The 19,473-nt window shown below is 43.4% G+C and overlaps 1 protein-coding gene across 2 annotated transcripts in view; it reads left to right on the top strand.

Moving 5' to 3' along the window:
* Positions 1 to 14: 14 nt before the first annotated feature.
* The window catches only part of AKR1A1 (aldo-keto reductase family 1 member A1), a 44,024-nt gene continuing 24,565 nt past the window's right edge, over positions 15 to 19,473 (top strand). Inside the window, exons 1-2 of one of the 2 annotated variants that reach the window (XM_073357880.2) lie at positions 15 to 181; positions 16,462 to 16,557. In XM_073357880.2, coding sequence (XP_073213981.1) covers positions 16,468 to 16,557 — 90 coding nt within the window. In that variant the 5' untranslated portion in view covers positions 15 to 181; positions 16,462 to 16,467. Of the gene's footprint in view, positions 182 to 9,432; positions 10,107 to 16,461; positions 16,558 to 19,473 lie in introns of those variants that run through there. The other variant, XM_073357879.2, reaches the window with a different exon arrangement.

The raw sequence follows: 19,473 nt of genomic DNA, 5'->3' as shown, positions 1-19,473 counted from the left end.
CGTTACAGATGCTATGGCTGCAGCGCCAGCATGACTGTGCAGATTTACACCGCTCCCTGGGTGTTTCACTAAGGGAAGACGTGCACGAGGTTATGTAGAGACGGAGGCAGCCTTAGTATCCCTGGTGTTGCAAACTGAATGAATTTGAAGAAGTGGCGATTTCAGTCTAGATACTACAGTGGTATGTGCTTTAGAAATGTGCAGTGTGATAGTAATAAACGTTTGATCAATTTACGGGAAGGTGGTTTCAAAGGGTCCTTAGAAAGCCATTTTGAGCTTCCATTGCAAGAGAAAGAGATCATTAAAAACTGTTTAACTTGAATTTATAGTCTAGTTAGCTAGCAGTACTTTACCACTTGTGACATGGGAGGTGAGGAGGAAACATTTTAGACTTTGGGGGAAAGTAAGGTTTATGGGGTTTAACTGTACCAGTGAGGTCTGTAGAAGTTTTGCCATTTAAAAACAGAATTGGGCCTATATTGGAATTCTAGTATATAAAATATGTTATAAACATACATATATATATATATATATATATATATATAACCAAATAAATCATTCTCACTATATTAATACAAGCAGTCCCACTAGCTGTATCTGCTAGCCTTTTCCACCTAATATTTCTTGCCTCTGTTCTCACTGGTACAATATCATCAGTGGAAGCATTTTGTTTTCAGTTTTGTCACTACCCCAAATTAAAGGTGATCTCCGAGCTCTGACAGGGACACAGAGCAGCCCTCTGCTGAACAAAGTTAAATCTTCCCTTGGATGGGGTTTGATCCAAAGTTCATTGGATTCAGTGGAAATATTGTCACAGAGTTCAATGGACGTTGCATCAGGCCTGTGAAGCAGCTATTCTGAGGGACATGCAGAGGAATTTCCAGGACTAAATGGCCTGTGTAAACGTCTACAAGTATTCTGAAATGTTGGATCCAAGAATATATCAAACTGATGTTCTGTTTGGTTTAGGCACACAACTGAGTTTAATGTTAAAATTAGGGCTATCAAGCGATTAAAAAAATTAATCGCAATTAATTGTGCAATTAAAAAAATAATTGCATGATTAGTTGTGCTGTTCAACAATAGAATACCATTTATTTTAAATATTTTTGGATGTTTATTACATTTTAAAATATATTAATTTCAATTACAACACAGAATACAAAGTGTACAGTGCTCACTTTATATTTATTTTTTATTACAAATATTTGCACTGTAAAAAAACAAAAACATTGTATTTTTCAATTCCCCTCATACAAGTACTGGGGTGCAATCTCTATCATGAAAGTTGAACTTACAAGTGTAGAACTATGTAAAAAAACCTGCATTCAAAAATAAAACAATGTAAAATTTTAGAGCCTACTAGTCCACTCAGCCCTACTTCTTGGTCAGCCAATCACTCAGACAAACAAGGTTGTTTACATTTGCAGGAGACAGTGCTGCCTGCTTCTTATTACAATGTGACCTGAAAGTGAGAAGAGGCATTTGCATAGCGCTGCTGTAGACAGCATCACAAGATATTTATGTGCCAGATGCACTAAAGATTCATATGTCCCTTCATGCTTCAACCACCATTCCAGAGGATGTGCATCCGTGCTGATGACGGGTTCTGCTCGGTAATGATCCAAAGCAGTGCGGACCGACGCATGTTCATTTTTATCATCTCAGTCAGATGCCACCAGCAGAAGGCTGATTTTCTTTTTTGGTGGTTCGGGTTCTGTAGTTTCCGCATCAGAGTGTTGCTCTTTTAAGACTTCTGAAAGCATGCTCTACACCTCATCCCTCTCAGATTTTTGGCAGGCACTTCAGATTCTTAAACCTTGGGTCGAGTGCTGTAGCTATCTTTAACAATCTCACGTTGGTACCTTCTTTGCATTTTGTCAAATCTGTTGTGAAAATGTTCTTAAAACGAACATGTGCTGGGTCATCATCTAAGACTGCTATAACATGAAATATGTGCAGGATGCAGGTAAAACAGAGCAGGAGACATACAATTCTTCCCCCAAGGAGTACAGTCACAAATTTAATTGATGCATTATTTTTGTAATGAGCATCATCAGCATGGAAGCATGTTCTCTGGAATGCTGGCTGAAGCATGGAAGGGGCATACGAATATTTAGCGTATCTGGCATGTAAATACCTTGCAACGCCTGGCTACAAAAGTGCCATGCGAATGTCTGTTCTCGCTTTCAGGTGACGTAAATAAAAAGCAGGCAGCAGTATGTCCCGTCAATGTAAACAAACTTGTTTGTCTTGGCCCTGGTCTACACTAGGAGTTGAGGTTGAATTTAGCAGCGTTAAATCGATTTAACCCTGCACCCGTCCACACGACGAAGCCCTTTTTCCGACTTAAAGGGCTCTTAAAATCGATTTCCTTACTCCACCCCCGACAAGGGGATTAGCACTGAAATCGGCCTTGCTGGGTCAAATTGGGGTACTGTGGACGCAATTCGACGGTATTGGCCTCCGGGAGCTATCCCATAGTGCTCCATCGTGACTGCTCTGGACAGCACTCTCAACTCAGATGCACTGGCCAGGTAGACAGGAAAAGGCCCGCAAACTTTTGAATTTCAATTTCCTGTTTGGCCAGCGTGGAAAGCTGCAGATGACCATGCAGAGCTCATCAACGGAGGTGACCATGATGGAGTCCCAGAATCGCAAAAGAGCTCCAGCATGGACCAAACGGGAGGTACGGGATCTGATCGCTGTATGGGGAGAGGAATCGTGCTATCAGAACTCCGTTCCAGTTTTCGAAATGCCAAAACATTTTTCAAAATCTCCCAGGCCATGAAGGACAGAGGCCATAACAGGGACCTGAAGCAGTGCCGCATGAAACTTAAGGTGCTGAGATAAGCCTACCAGAAAACCAGAGAGGCGAATGGCCACTCTGGGTCAGAGCCCAAAACATGCCGCTTCTATGATGAGCTGCATGCCATTTTAGGGGGTTCAGCCACCACTACCCCAGCCATGTTGTTTGACTCCTTCAATGGAGATGGAGGCAACACGGAAGCAGGTTTTGGGGACGAGGAAGATGATGATGAGGTTGTACATAGCTCACAGCAAGCAAGCGGAGAAACTGGGTTTCCCAATTGTCTGCCCTTGCTTTCACAGAAGGAGGGAGGGAAGGGGGGCCTGACAATATGTACCCAGAACCACCTGCGACAATGTTTTAGCCCCATCAGGCATTGGGATTTCTACCCAGAATTCAAATGGGCAGCGGAGACCGTGGGAACTGTGGGATAGCTACGCACAGTGCAACGCTCCGGAAGTCGACGGTTGCCTCGGTACTGTGGACACACTCCGCCGACTACATGCACTTACAGCATTTGTGTGGGGACACACACAATCGATTGTATAAAAACGCTTTCTACAAAACTGACTTCTATATATTCAACTTAATATCATAGTGTAGACATACCCTTAGTGATTGGCAGAATAAGATGTAGAACTGAGTGGACTTGTAGGCTCTAGGGTTTTACATTGTTTTGTTTTTGAGTGCAGTTATGTAACCAAAAAAAAAAAATCTGCATTTGTAAATTACACTTTCATGATAAAGAGATTGAACTTCAGTACTTGTATGAGGTGAATTGAAAAATACAATTTCTTTTGTTTATCATTTTTACAGTGCATATATTTGTAATCAAAAATAATAATATAAAGTGAGCGCTGTGTACTTTGTATTCTGAGTTGTAATTGAAATCAATATTGAAAATGTAGAAAAACATCCAAAAATATTTAATAAATTTCAATTGGTATTCTACTGTGTGATTAATCGCCATTAATTTTTTTGAGTTAATCGCCAGTTAACTGCGATTAATTGACAGCCCTAGTTAAAATGTTACAGATAAAACCTCAGCAATTACAGTGCTTGCTTTAATTATACTGCTAAATCCAGCTAGCAGAAATGTTTGTTCCTTGTCTGCACTACAATTTACAGTCACGTTAGCTAACTCCTTAAAACACATTTACAAATTCCCACGTAGAGTAACCCAAAGAGGTTAACAGCAGGGCAGCCTGCCAGAGCAGTCTGGAGTGTTGCTCTGGAGAAACCCAGGACCCAGTGAAGCTTTGGCACTGCAGATATAACATTACTGGGCCAGCCAGCCCTCCTCCCCCAAAAAGAGGAGCAGGGAGACTGGTCCCTCCCTGCTGCCACAGCTGGAGCAGCCCAAACACTAGGGCTATGTCTGCACTACATATTTTTAGTGATCCAAGTTAAATCGGCATACAGCCACCGCAGTTTGTATATTGTTTGTGCTCATGCATACTTGGCTCTTTGCATCGGTGCTGTGTGCTCTCACCAGGGGTGCTTGGATTGATGCACAGTGCAGTGTACCATGGGTAGGTATCTCAGTGAGCCACTTGCCACTGTTCGGCACACTGTCTTTTGGGTCATTTTGGTGGGGGCATAAATGTTCAACTTCCCGTAATTCAATGTTCTCCATCCCATAATATCATTTCTATCCCATAGTTTTCACATCTATTTTCAATTTCCCACACACACCCACACTGGACTTATTTCTGTCTGCCATCTCTCGCAGAATCATGGAGCCTCCACAGCTCTGTACTATTGTCATGAACATAGCAAGCACAGGATGTATTTGCAGAACTGCAGAGAACACAATTTCTTTGATGTGGCACATAGTGCAAACCAATTCAGGATTGTTGGCATTTACAGAGCAGCTTCAGATGGTGGAATACCATTTCTGGTCCCAAGAAGCAAGAACTGACTGGTGGGATAGCATGTAATGCAGGTTTGGGATGATGCTCAGTTGCTGCAGAACTTTCAGATGCGCAAGGCCACATTCTTGGATCCGTGTGCTGAGCTCGCCTCACCATCCAATGCAGGGACAACAAACTGAGAGCTGCATTGACAGTGCAGAAGTGAGTGGCAACCATAAGCGCCGACTCCGTGGATGCTCCGTGGCTGGAGCACCCACGGGAAAAACATGGTGTGTGCTGAGTACCCACTGGCAGCCCCCCTATCAGCAACCCTCCTGTCCTCCAGTGTTTGCTGCCTACTGGCAGGCCCCACTAATCAGCACCTCCTCCTTCCTCCCCGCATCTCTCCTCCGCGATCAGCTGTTTTGTGGCGTGCAGGAAGGAGTGGGAGAAGTGAGGGTGTGGCGCACTGCAGGGAGGGGGTGGAACGGGGCAGGGGTGGGAAGGGGAGGAGTGGGGGCGAGGCCTGGGGCAGAGCCGGGGGGTCAAACACGCCCCCCCCCGGCACATTAAAAAGTCGGCACCTGTGGTGGCAACCACACTGTGGAAACTTGCAATGTCATATTGCTACCAGATAATAGGAAGTCATTTTGGAGTTGGCAAATTCACTGTTGGTGCTGTAGTCATGCAAGTGTGCAGGGATGTTAGTTGTCTCTTGCTATGCAGGACTCTGACTCTTGGCAATGTGCAGGACTTAGTGGATGGCTTGACAGCTATGGGGTTCCCAAACTGCAGTGGTGCCATAGATGGCATGCACATCCCTACTGTGGCATGAGAGCACCTTTCCGCACAGTACAGCAACAGAAAGGGCTGCTTTTCCATGGTTATGCAAGCACTTGAAGATCACCGTCAGTGCTTCATTGACATCAGTATCGGCTGGTCAAGGAAGGTGCATGATGCTCACATCTTTAAGAACACGAGACTGTTCAGAAAGCTAAAAGCAGGGACCTTCTTTCCTGACCAGCGGATTATCTTTGGTGATGTTGAAATGCTTGGGGAATCCTGCCTACCCCTAGCTCCCATGGTTCATAGAAATATTCCAATGGTTATAACTACCTGTTGTGTACTGCACAATATTTGTGAAGCAAAGGGGGAGAACTTGCCTCAAGAGTAAAGATAGAGCGGCCATCAGCTGAATTTGAACAGCTGGACCCAAGGACTGTCGGACGAGCTCAATGCAGAGCTGTACGGCTTAGGGAGGCTTTGAAAGAGCACATTAACAGTGAGCCACAGTAATGTGCTGTGGTGTACTGTGCTCAACCTGGTGCTGCAGTTTGGGGGCCTGTTAGGAACTCCGTGGTGCTTGCTGCACGTCTGTGTGTATGTCACTGTAAGCGCAGCTAAGGAAGTGTTGGGTTGCTTGGTGTATATGTATGACTACACTGTTTGCCACCGATCCGCTGGGTAGTGAGCATACAAGCCCATTATTTTCACTGCCAGCAGGCATTATACACCATGTGTTGTAAACTAATAAAGATGAATCACTTTCAAAATAAGAGCTTTATTCAGTTATGAAAACAGCACCTAACAATCTGAAGGACATAATAGTAAATAGAAAAGGAGTACTTGTGGCACCTTAGAGACTAATCAATTTATTTGAGCATAAGCTTTTGTGAGCTACAGCTCACTTCATCGGATGAATGCATCCGATGAAGTGAGCTGTAGCTCACGAAAGCTTATGCTCAAATAAATTGGTTAGTCTCTAAGGTGCCACAAGTCCTCCTTTTCTTTTTGTGAATACAGACTAACACGGCTGCTACTCTGAAACCTGTCATAATAGTAAATAGATTTTTAACTTCAAAAATTTTCAGACCCTTAATAAATAAACAAGGGACAGGAACATTGATGTCCATTGTAGCTACACATACATCAGCCATGGCTCTTGCAGGTCAGTGTATGTGAAGCTGTGGTTATCCATGCTTTCCCCCAGTGTGGAATGGTCGGGATAAGTGTGCTGGCTCTGAGGCCACGTTGAATGGCAGGGGAGGTGCAGGGAGGCACGATGCTACAGCACTCCACCAACTGCAATGGCAGTCAAGCCCGGGATTGTTGAACCTAGAGGTCCACAAGTCTGCAGATCTGCATTTGCTAATGGAGAAGCTCCATTATGTCCTGGTGCATCTCCCTCTCCTTTTACTGCTGGGACTCCTGGGCATTTTTCCTGTCCACTCTTTCCTTCTCTGTACAGTCTGCAATATTCACTCTCTAGGCCAGTGGTTCTCAAACTTTTATGCTGGTGACCCCTTTCACATAGCAAGCCCCTGAGTGGGACTCCCCTTATAAATTAAAAACACTCTTTTATATGTTTAACACCATTATAAATTCTGGAGGCAAAGCGGGGTCGGGGTGGAGTTTGACAGCTCACAACCCCCAATGTAATAACCTCCCGACCCCCAGTTTGAGAACCCCTGCTCTAGGCCCTCTGCTAAGAGAAAACTCCCAGCCTACCTGTAGAGATTTTAAGGTAACAAAGATGAAAAAAATTATATGTTGTCATATTCTCAATCTAATAGGCATTTAGCTACCACTGATGGGCCTCAGACTCAGTTAGGTCTAGTAATACTACCTTTGCAAACATTTTGAGAAATTGAGCTCTGAAATTCAGTCTGTGAAATCACATAATATACTGTGTATTTGTACTTTTTTCTGCATTAGCTCAAAGTGATAGATGTTTGATTTTTTAAGTTAGATCAGAATGTCCTGTGTTCCTTTCCCTGTTCTGCAAGTATGCTTTTTAATTGGCAAATGTTATGTCTGCCTGAATGGATCATTACAGCCCTTTATGACACAAATTTTAATATATTTTCTTCCATTCTCTTGTCTACTTCCTATTTAGTTACTGGGCATTTAGTTCAGTGGACTAGGCCTCAGGAGACCTGGGGTCTAGTCCCAGCTCGGCCACTGGCTTGCTGGATAACCTTGGGCAAATCAGGTTTCAGAGTAACAGCCGTGTTAGTCTGTATTCGCAAAAAGAAAAGGAGTACTTGTGGCACCTTAGAGACTAACCAATTTATTTGACTCACGAAAGCTTATGCTCAAATAAATTGGTTAGTCTCTAAGGTGCCACAAGTACTCCTTTTCTTCTTGGGCAACTCACTTCACCTCCCTATGCCTGAGTCCCCTGTCTTTAAAATGGGGATAATGATGCTCACCTCCTTTGTCAAGTGCTTTGAGATCTTCTGATGGAAAGTGCTATATAAGAGCTAGCTGGTATTATATATTTGTTGCAGTTTTCATACTTAAGGCCACATTATTTAAGCAGCCTCTACAGCCTTAAATTTGTCATGTTCTTGGCAGTGACTGTTAATAGTTTAAAGAAAAACAGGAACTTTCACTACCTTCTCTTCTTGCACTGTACTCTTTCCTTTTTTTCTTCTCCCCCCCCGCCTTGTTGTCTTTCCTTTTTTCTCTCTAGTCTCTGCTCCCTTACTCTGTTTGGTAGAGACAGGATGCAACATGGAGAAGGGTGATTGTGTGAGTGGCCAAAGGTGATTTTCCTATATCCCTGATCCTTCTGGGTTTGAACCAACTGAGAACAGCAAAGATGAAAAAGACTGCAGCAGAATGGCATTTTGGTAGACAATAACACTTGCTACACCAAAGTCCCTGTTGCAGATATCAGTCTGTGTTTCCATTATAACTCTACCTTACTTCCCAGATTCTCAAGCTTTCTAAGTTGGTTGTAAAAATGGAAACCTGTAGTACAAAGTCACAGCTGAATGTGATTTTCCTCAGTCATGGCCATATTTAGTTACACAAGTACAACAAACATAGGAATATTCCACACTCACAGGGACAGATCCTGCTTCCACTGCAATCAATTAAAGTTTTAATAACTTTAATAACATGATAACTTGATAACACGGCTGCTGCTCTGAAACCTCTGAGCTGTGGAGTAAGAGGGACCCAGTGCTACAAAACTATGGCACCTCTGATTAGAAAAATAAACCAAACTCGTGGACTTCCCACCGGCCCCTAAAAGAAGTGAGATGTAATTAAAGCTCACTACTCCCAATGGAGTGGGAGCAGGATCATATCTACACAGTATTAATCTATATACACATACCCAGGTTAACCTTGATTTACACCTACTTGCTTAAATAAGGAAACACATATTTGAGAATTAGTGTTTGAATAAAAGCTGTCTTTCTTGTCCCAGTACACTTCCTCCTCTTGTTGCATCTTCTAATGCAAACATTATAGCATGAAAAAGGGTGAAAAAAACTGACATTGGGTTTTCTGTGGAATGCTAATATTAAAAACTATGGATTTAAATAGTGTAAGAGACTTTTGGTGGGAGGGAAATATCTCCTAAAAGAGAAGGACAAGTTGTTGGGAGAAAAAACAAAGACTTTTCTGGAAAATATATGCTTGAACAATGTTCTCCCTTAGGGAAGTCTATGGTTCATCTTCATTTTTAAAAAGCCCTCCTTTTAAATAGATTGGAGCAGTTTGTTACCCTTTTGAGATCATTTTTAACTTTTTCAATTAATCTGAAAATCCAAGCTGTTGAAATGTACCACTATGAAGTGTAAGACAGAGACAAAGAAACAGCAAAAGACAAGAGGCTCTACATAGAAATGATTAACAAACAACATAATTAAATTAACTAAAACTAAATAATCCAAAGTCCAACCAGCAGTCCAGTCCACTATGCTGCTTCTCTTGTGATGTGTGTATTCTCTTTTTAACCCTACTGTGATGGAATAATGATTTCCCTGGTTGTTTGTCATAGGGGAGCAGATCCTATCAACCTTTAGTCAGGTGTGTAACTCCACTTATTCCAATGAACTGCTTAGCTGAGAAAGAGTTTGGAGGATGGGACCAAGAGTTGTGTCTCAAACTGTGACAGTCTGAGTGAGGGACATTTTAAACAGTGAGGAGGAGGAAACACTGACAATTTTTCCATCAGCAGAGGAAGAAATTTTAAAAAGCAAACTCCTCCTTTACAGGAGAGAATAGCTTTCAATGCAAAATCCTCCGTCACAAAATTCTACATGCAGAACCCTCGGTGGCAAGAGAAAAGCTACTTTAATTTTAACTCCAGAATAATGGGAATCTTCCTTTCAAATGAGAATGAATCCGGGCAGGATTTTGCCACTTAGGGGCTCCCCCTTTCTCAATTTCGGAGCCACCTTCTCCATCCAACACCCCCAGCAAGCTTCCAAAGGCTGCCGTGGAAGTTGTGCTGCACTGAGGACTTTTTTTTGAAGCAGAGGAAATATAGTAACAAATGTGCATTCTGCAGCCCCACGTGGAAGGGGAAATCTGCTGACTCTGACTGTGTGGTTAAAGTTCAAACCCGGAAACGGAAATGCAGAGCGGAGAGTTGTTGTATTTTGAACTCCCGTTGGGAATAGAGAAAGTAGAGTAACGGGTGTGCGGTGAGTTTCCCGATCTGATTTCGTAAAGCTGTTTTAATTCCCGTTTCAGTTTAACCCGATTTGCATGAGACTGGTCTGTGTATCCCCCGCGGCGCGGGGGGACGATTTGCAAAAGCTGTGGCTGTTTTGGGCTAAATGTCCCTTTTCCATTAGCTTTTGTCGCGGAAGTTGGTGGGATGATCGCTTCATTGAGTCTATAAAAGGAAGGGGAGAGGGATGCATTGTGCTGCCCGGTTTGTGCATGTGGGTACCTGAGGTTAAACTTTGTTCAAAGGGGTTATTGTAGTGTAAACTAGAGTGATGGCAAAACTGGAGAGCTAACCTCTGAGCAAAAAGAAAAGGAGGACTTGTGGCACTAACAAATTTGTTTGAGCATAAGCTTTCCTGAGCTACAGCTCACTTCACTGTAGCTCAGGAAAGCTTATGCTCTAATAAATTGGTTAGTCTCTAAGGTGCCCCAAGTCCTCCTGTTCTTTTTGCGGATACAGACTAACACGGCTGCTGCTCTGAAACCTCTGAGCTGTGGAGTAAGAGGGACCCAGTGCTACAAAACTATGGCACCTCTGATTAGAAAAATAAACCAAACTCGTGGACTTCCCACCAGCCCCTAAAAGAAGTGAGATGTAAAGGAAGGCTTTTAATTTACATCTCTTGCTATTAGTCATTATAGACCCCCCCCCCCAAAAGCTATTCACGTTACTTTCCCATCACCTTTGACTCTCACCCCTTTGACTTCAGGTTTCCTTCCCGTGGCCCTACACACATGCACAGAGAAATGAACCCTGCTTGTCATACCCAGGTTTAACTGTGGTTTCTTAATTATACAGTAACTTATTGACAGACTCTGCCTGTTTCATTTTTGTCTTCATTGCTACAAAAACGGTTCCATATTTTTATTGCAAAAATAACTGCAGGCTGCTGGATGTCTTTATGCGTTTCTTTACAAATGGCGCTGACTTCAAAGCAAATCAGGTGAAGGGAGACATCTGGACAGAAAAATATTAGACTTTAACTTAGGCTTTTTCCTCCCCTTCCAGACTTTCTAGTTCTGCCACCTCTGTACCATGCAGTGTTAACATAAAACTGTATTTATGTGGAGTAGGATACTTTTGTACTTGTGTGCTATCAACAGTTACTGATTATGTAGGCATACCTTGCCCTCTGGGTTAAAGTTCTGAGTTCAGGGTGAATGTGAATTGTATTTATTAAAATGCAGCTCAACTAGAATGTTACTTATGCTACCCACCAACACAGTTAAAATTGCACACAACTCTGATTATACTTGGGTGTAAATAGAGAATTCTTTCCTGGATATCTGGCTGGTGAATCTTGCCCACATGCTCAGGGTTCAGCTGATCGCCATATTTGGGGTCAGGAAAGAATTTTCCTCCAGGGCAGACTGGAAGAGGCCCTGGGGGTTTTTCGCCTTCCTCTGCAGCATGGGGCACAGGTCACTTGCTGGAGGATTCTCTGCACCTTGAAGTCTTTAAACCATGACTTGAGGACTTCAGTAGCTCAGACATAGGTGAGAGGTTTATCGCAGGAATGGGTGGGTGAGATTCGGTGGTCTGATTTGTGCAATAGGTCAGACTAGATGATCATAATGGTCCCTTCTGACCTTAATATCTATGAATCTGTCTTTTTTATGTATTTAGGTGATTAAAACCAAGTTCTGTTATTCAATTCCCATTTACTCTGAGTTGTAGATGTATAAAGGCAGAGCCCAAGGAGCAGGACATAGCAAAACATACCTTCTTTCATCAGTGTCCCAACGCTAAGGGTTCTACGTTGGGAAATTGACTGGAACAGCTATTGCAGAATAGCCACTGTAGAATAGTTTGTTCCAGAATAGCTATTCCAGTTAATTTCCCCATGTAGATGCATCTTGAGCTGATACTACATACTGTTCATGGATCTGTACAAGTAGATTATCTAGTGTGGGTATAATGCAGTATTGTTGTAGCTGTGTTAGTCCTGGGATATTAGAGAGACAAGGTGGGTGAGGTAATATCTTTTATTGGACCAACTTCTGTTGGTGACAGAGCTTGTCTCTCTAGTGTGGGTAGAACTTAATTCAGGAAGCGGCACTGTGGAACCAAGCTAAATAGCTGATCCCAGCAAAAGCTGAGGAAGTTAGCAGGCTTTGGAATGCATCCTGAAACATGATTTCCTTTAACAGTTCAACCGATAGGACATGTTGCAAGACCTTCCTCTTTGATAAAAATTTTTCACCATCAACAACATGCTATTTACGTGCCTCCTTTCTCCGCCCCAAAATCAAAGTTTCCTATAACCAGAAATTGTAGAAGAGCAGAAGGACTCCACAAAGTCCACTAGGAATTTTGCTATGCCAAACTTATACCCTCAGAAGTGCTTGGATACTATAGTGTAAAAGCACAATAGATAATCCTAAAATCTCTGTCCCTCCTAAATCAAAAACACATCTTGCACAATTGTTCCTCTTTCTCCAGCAACAGAAGACTACTACTCCTAGATGAAGCGGTGCTAAATCAGGCCTCTGGCCCTGTCTACACTGACACTAATAGGTCCTGCATGTAAAGTACAGATGCAAGGTGTTTTATCTAATCACCAAGCTTTTATTTCCAATAGAGTCCATGTTACAATTCAGCTTTTGGTGGGGTGGGCCACTCTCTCTTGAATTTTAAGGAACTGTGTCCCTTTCATTGGATCTCTGCCAGTAACTTCAAAAATTGAATAGAAAGAACAGGTGAAAGAAAAAGATATTTTTAATAATAAAATAACAGAAGTGTGGTAAGGAACTGCTGGGTCTTAGCTCCAGGGTGCATATTGTTCTATGTTGCATAGTTATTAAAAATTCATAGCTCTGTCTGCCTAACTTGTAAAACTCCTCATTGTCTTGCTCTGTCCATTGAGATGAGCTTTTCTAGATTCCATCTTTCTGAAGAGTCTCCTCCCTGTCTACCATCTCCACAGCAAAGGAGGCATAAAACACTGCCAGTCTGATCTGGTAGAGTTTTGTGCTTGCTCTGCATGGGTGCAAATAGCTACAGCTGGGTACAAGTTGCAGGGCAATGATGAACTGGAACCTAAAAATTTCAGCTTTGGGTCTGTGGAACACCTTACAGAATAAGTTTGTATAACAAGATATGGTTCTGCAATCATGCTGGTGAAAATAGGGAGTAACTCCATTGAACTCAATTTGGTTATCAATACCACTGTGAGATCAAAATGGCACTTTCTGCTTTGGATAGAATGATAGGACTAATTATGCATCTAACTGGGTTGCACAGCCTGCATCCTGCCCAGATTTCTTCATCTCTCTCTCTCATGCACACACTTACTCTTAATCAACACCCTGTGACCCCAAAGTTTTCCTCCCAAGGTGTACAAAGGGGAGAAGGGAAGGTACGATGTGCGTGGGCCTCCTTGTCTCTGTTCTGGTCCCCAAACTACAGCCCGGAGCAGGTAGTTTGGGCAAAATCAGTTACCCCTCCCCAAATGCACAAGTTATGCACCTGGACCAGTTGGTGGCAAGCTGTTAAAGCAGTAGGACTACAAGCTGCTCGGGTGCATAACTTCATCTTCTGAATAGGTGAAACGCCATATTTTTGGCTGCTGTAGGATTTGGCGTAAACTCTCCAGAAGCACTTTGTATTTAAGCCTGAAAAAATGGCTCTCTAGTTTCCTTCTACCTTTACTATTCTTACTACTAATTTCTGGGATGTTATGGAATCTCTTGTCACCTGAGCTTGTACTCGGTATAGGTGGCGCCAGGTTGCTGCATCGTGTACTCTGACACCCTAGGAAATCTGAAAGGTGATGTGTTGGAGCTTAAAGATGTGCATTCATTTTTTCCTTTTTAGTGCATGAAAGTGGCAAATACAGTATATCTTTCCATTTGAGGGCCTCTACTTAAAAAGACACCATGAGCAAATTTATGGCCAAAACTGTACACTGCTATAAACACTGATGTAAAAGAAAAGTCCTCCTGTGGGGAGAGGGGGAGAAATCTTTTCCAGTAAAATCCTCCTTTATAGGACAGTAAATCCCTTCTCGCCTGTGTAGTGGTAATGCATTTCCCTGTCTGTATCAAAATACAGTGCAATACAGATTGTTTCCTTGCTGCCTTTTACTTCCCTGACATAGGAGTTAAGTGCTTTCAGCAAATTTCAGGATTGGGCCTTTCATCATTTGGGAGGTCACAGAAAACATCCCCCAGTTAGTCTGCATGCAATGCTGTTAGGCCTCTGTTTGTCTGTGGTGTGAGAGACAGGAACCATATCTCTTGTATGGGCTGAATTCATGGTTTTTAAAGCAGTATAATAGCTTTATAAATTATGGACCAAGTCCTGTAAACCTTTACTCATGTGAGTAGTCCCACTGAGTTCATTGGGATTAATTGTGTGAGGAAGGGTTTGCAGGATGAGACCTGTAATGTACATTTACATCCATATTTATAATCAGGAGATTAATCTTATGTGCACTGAGATATTCATTGCCAAAGGTGGTGGTCTCCCTGAAGAATATAGTGCAATAGAGAAATAAATCTTTTGACTTATACACTATAGTTCTTAAGTTATGTAATTTTTGCAGCTCTGCAGCTGCCCAACAGATGTAAATCACATTGTGGAGAAAGGACAACAACAGGGAAAGGATAATGTTTTATTTTCCCTAGACCCTTTGGGAAAGATTTTGATCTCCTTTATGCAAGCATACCTACACCGGACTCAGTGGTGTTCTTCTTGATTTACACTGTCGTATGCATAGAGTTTAAGGCCAGAAGGGACCACTAGATCATCTAATCTGACCTCTTGTAGGTCGCAGGCCACCATCACTACTAGCACCCGTACACTAAATCCAGCAACCAAAAATAGAACTAAAAATTACAGACCAGAGGAGACTAAGCTACTGTAAGAACGGCCATACTGGGTCAGACAAGTGGTCCATCTAGCCCAATATCCTGTCTTCCAATAGTGGCCAATGCCGAGGTGCTTCAGAGGGAATGAACAGAACAGGCAGTCATTAAGTGATCCATCCCCTGTCGTCCACTCCCAGCTTCTGTCAATCAGAGACAAGGGACACCCAGAGTGTGGGGTTGCATCCCTGACCATCTTGGCTAATAGCCATTGATGGATAGTTTTGGCCTTCACAACATTCCCGTGGCAACGAGTTCCACAGGTTGACTGTGCATTGTGTGAAGAAATACTTCCTTTTGTTTGTTTTAAACCTGCCATCTATTAATTTCATTGGGTGAACCTTGATTCTTGTGTTATGTGAAGGAGTAAATAACACTTCCCTATTTGCTTTCTCTACACCAGTCATGATTTTATAGACCTGTATCATATCCCCTCTGAGTCATCTCTTTTCCAAGCTGAAAAGTACCAGTCTTTTAAATCTCTCCTCGTATGGAAGCTGTTCCATAGCCCTAATAATTTTTGTTGCCCTTCTCTGTACTTTTTTCCCATGCTAATATATCCCTGTGAGATCCCTGTGTAACTCTTTGTAGTTTGCTTTGGACTTAACTATCTTGAGTAATTTTGTATCATCTGTAAATTTTGCTACCTCACTGTTTACCCCTTTTTCCAGGTAATTTATGAATATGTTGAACAACACTGGTCTCAGTACAGACCTTTGGGGACACCACTATTTACCTCTTTCCATTCTGAAAACTGACCATTTTTTCCTACCCTTTGTTTCCTATCTTTTAACCAGTTACTGATCCATGAGAGGACATTGCCACTTATTCATGGCTGCTTACTTTGCTTAAGAGCCTTTGGTGACGGTCAAAGACCTTCTTAAAGTCCAAATACACTATTTCCAATGGATCACCTTTGTCCACATGTTTGAGCCCCCTCAAAGAATTCTAATAGATTGGGGAGGTATGATTTCCCTTTATAAAAGCCATGTTGACTCTTCCCCCAACAAATCGTGTTAATCTATATGTCTGATAATTCTGTTCTTCACTATAGTTTCAGCCAATTTGGCTGGTGGTATTGATGTTAGGCTTACTGGTCTGTAATTGCCAGGATCACCTTTGGAGCTTTTTTAAAAATTGGTGTCACGTTAGCTGTCCTCCAGTCATCTGGTACAGAAGCTGATTTAAATGGTAGGTTACATACCACAGTCAGTAATTCTGCAATTTTACATTTGAGTTCCTTCAGAACTCCTGGGTAAACACCATCTGGTCCTGGTGACTTATTACTGTTAAATTAATCAATATATACATGTGCCACATGTCGAGAATAGATGGGAGGGAGACGTACAGTGGTGCAACATGAGAACGGAATTGGGACCTTCGGGTTTTCTTTTTTGCATAGAAAACGTAAGTTGTTGCAACTTTGTAATTATAATGAAAAATTAACTTTTGCTTTAGGTAAAAATGTCTTCTACATGTGACTTTGTTGTGCTCCACACTGGGCAGAAGATGCCTCTTATAGGACTGGGCACCTGGAAAAGTGAACCTGGCCAGGTAAGGCTTGCGCTTGCTATAAACTAGTGCTATGATTTCAATCTGTATTTGTGCCTTATGCGCATATGAAGCACTTTGATTTGATAGTCTTTCATGTATATGCAACTGAGCAGACCCACTGAAGTTAATGGAACTACTTGCGTATGTGCGAAGCATGTATGAACATGTTTGCAGAATTGGGGCATGAGGTCACAATTTGGCACCCCCTCCATCGCTGTTCAACAAAGCTCTTAAGCATTTGATTAATTCACATTGATGTCAATGTACAAAAGCTGTTGCTAATTTCAGTGGAACTTCTGCATGTGCTTAAAGGGTCTGCTAAACTGAGGTTTAGAGAAGAAGGGTGGTTATTGGCTGAGGTACAATACTCAGGAGATCTGGCATCAATTCCATGTACTGTTACAGACTCCCTTTGTGAGTTTAGGCAAGCCACTAACTTTCTGGCCTGAGTTCCACACCTGTGAAATGGGGGTGGTAATACCTATTTTCTTCCACTCTTTGTCTATAATTCTTCTGGTCAGAGACTGCCTTTGGTAGGGTATATGTACAGCAGCTAGCACTGTGTGGTCTCTAGGCATACTGTCACCCTACTGGTAGTAATTCTTTGAAAGACAAGTTATTAAAATATCTGGACCACTGCATGTCAATACTGTAAGTGTTTGTTTTGTGGCTGCTGCTCTTGTGCTAAGATCTATTGGACTGATTCAAACTATTAAGAAACAAATGTGAGAAAACTGCAGCTATGCGTCTCTTTGGGAGGGAAAAGTGGAAACTCTTCCCCAAACCGACATACCGTGTTATTCTTCCATACTGAGAATAAAAGCAAAGAGAAGCTATTAAAAAAACTGAAAATCTTCCATTAGGAGCCATATTATTGTCAGGCTCCCTCTCCAAAGAGTTAACGTGACAGCATAATAAGGTTAAAAGAGGAAGCAGAAGAGTTAACATGAAAGCTAAGCCAACCTTTCTAACAACAAGAGTGAATGTACAGATCTGCTTTCCAGATTCATAGATTATAAGGCCGAAAGGGAGCAATGTGATAATCTAGTCTGAACTCCTATATAACACATGCCATAGGACTTCCCTGAGCTGACTCCTGTTTGAACTAGTGCATGTATTTTTGGAAAAATAGCCAATCTTGGCTAAAAAGATTCCAATGGTGAGAAACCCACCGCCTTTGACAAGTTGTTTTAATAGTTAATTACATTCACTGTTCAAAATGTGCCTTATATCTAGTCTGAATTTGTTTAGTTTCAACTTCTAGCCACTGGATTTTGTCAGACCTTTGTCTGCTGAATTGAAGAGCCCTCTGACAGATTTCTGCCCCCCAGGCATGTAGGCACTTGTAGACCAGGGGTGGTCAAACTGTGGCTCATGAGCCACATGCAGCTCTTTTACAGTTAAAGTGCAGCTCGCAGAGTCCCCCCAGACCCTCCACATTCTCTGCCTACCAGACTGCAGGGGCAGGGAGCTCAGGGCCTCCACCCGGTGGTGGATCTAGGGGCTTCTGCCAGAGGCGACTGGTGCTTGCTGTGAGTGGGGGGGGGCCCAATTTAAAGGTTCGCCCTCCCAACAGCTTGAGTCATGCCCCCCGCCTCCCGGCACACAACCGCTCTTGCCCTAAGTGGCCCCTCCCTGCCGCTCCCAGCTGTTTGCCGCTGGCCCGGAGCTCCCAGCTTGCTGGCAGGGAGAGGGCCAGGTGGCACCATGTGACTGAGCAGGGCCAGTAAACCCTGGCAAAAGGGCACGCGCTGTCACATGCCTCCCCATGTGTTGCCTCTGGCTTCTGCCCAGCCGGGAGGGGGGTCTCGGGGCTTCAGCCCCACAGGCAGGACCGGCTCTGGGCACCAGCAAAGCAAGCACGTGCTGGGGGCGGCATGTTTCCAGGGGTGGCGTTCGGGCCATCCTTTTTTTTCGGGGCAGTTGTACTCTCGGAGCTGCGCCACTTAGATGGGGTGAGGGCGCCGCACCCCCGGCCGCAGGGGGAGGGGAAGCCCCAGCCCCGGGATACTGAGCTGCTGGGGCCCAGCCGCTCCCTGGGGAGGAGAGGGCGAGTCCTGCCGGGGAGCCAGGGCTGCGCTGCCTCATCTGCGCACTGGCTGCTGCGCTGCCTTGTGCCACCCCTTATATTGGGGGCTTCTCTGTGTGGCTGGGTGGCGGGGTGGGAAGCCCTTGTAGGTGCTGGGAGAAGGTGACATCACTCCCTCCGCTTCCAGCACTGCCTGCAAGCCCCAGCCCCACCTGATCTTGGGGCGGCAAAAAACCTAGAGCTGGCCCTGCCCACAGGGCATGCCTGCTGTGGCTCAGAGCTTCAGCAGAAATGGGGCTGAAGCCCTGAAACCACCCTCCCAACAGGAATCTTTATATCAATTTCTCCATTTTTTTAAAACCTTTTTTGCTTCCTTATCTGCCATTTCATTGCCAGGTATCTCACCATTTGTTGGAATCAATGCTAGGTCATGTCTAAGCATACTATTTCTGTTGCCAAAAACAATGTTTCCTTTATTAGAATCACTCCTGCTTTCTAAGGTGTCCCTTTTAGTTGCCACTATAGCTGATAATGAAGGTAGAAAGAAAACAGCTGTGGTAGACCATACATCCCTTATCCAGTTAAATGCTAACATTTATTCCCATCAATTCAGCTGTCGTAATAGATATCCCTTTAGATTTCTTAACTCCAATCTCAGGGATGCAAAAGGCTTCTCCCACGTCTTCCTGTTCTGATAGAAGAAGCAGAATATATACAGCCCTCTTTCCCAGAGCAGGTCCTAGTTGGTTACGAGAGAGGGGAGCCTTGCCCTGCCCTCTCTATAAGGCTTCTGGTCCAAGGCTCATAGGGGAATAGTAGAACAGGTTTTCCTCAAACAGAAACTATTCCCCCAGGACTGCTTCCTCTCTCCTCATATCTGCCTCTGC

The sequence above is a fragment of the Lepidochelys kempii genome, chromosome 8 (genome assembly GCF_965140285.1).
Source record: "Lepidochelys kempii isolate rLepKem1 chromosome 8, rLepKem1.hap1, whole genome shotgun sequence".
NCBI lineage: Eukaryota > Metazoa > Chordata > Testudines > Cheloniidae > Lepidochelys > Lepidochelys kempii.
This window is presented reverse-complemented; position numbering and strand designations above follow the sequence as displayed.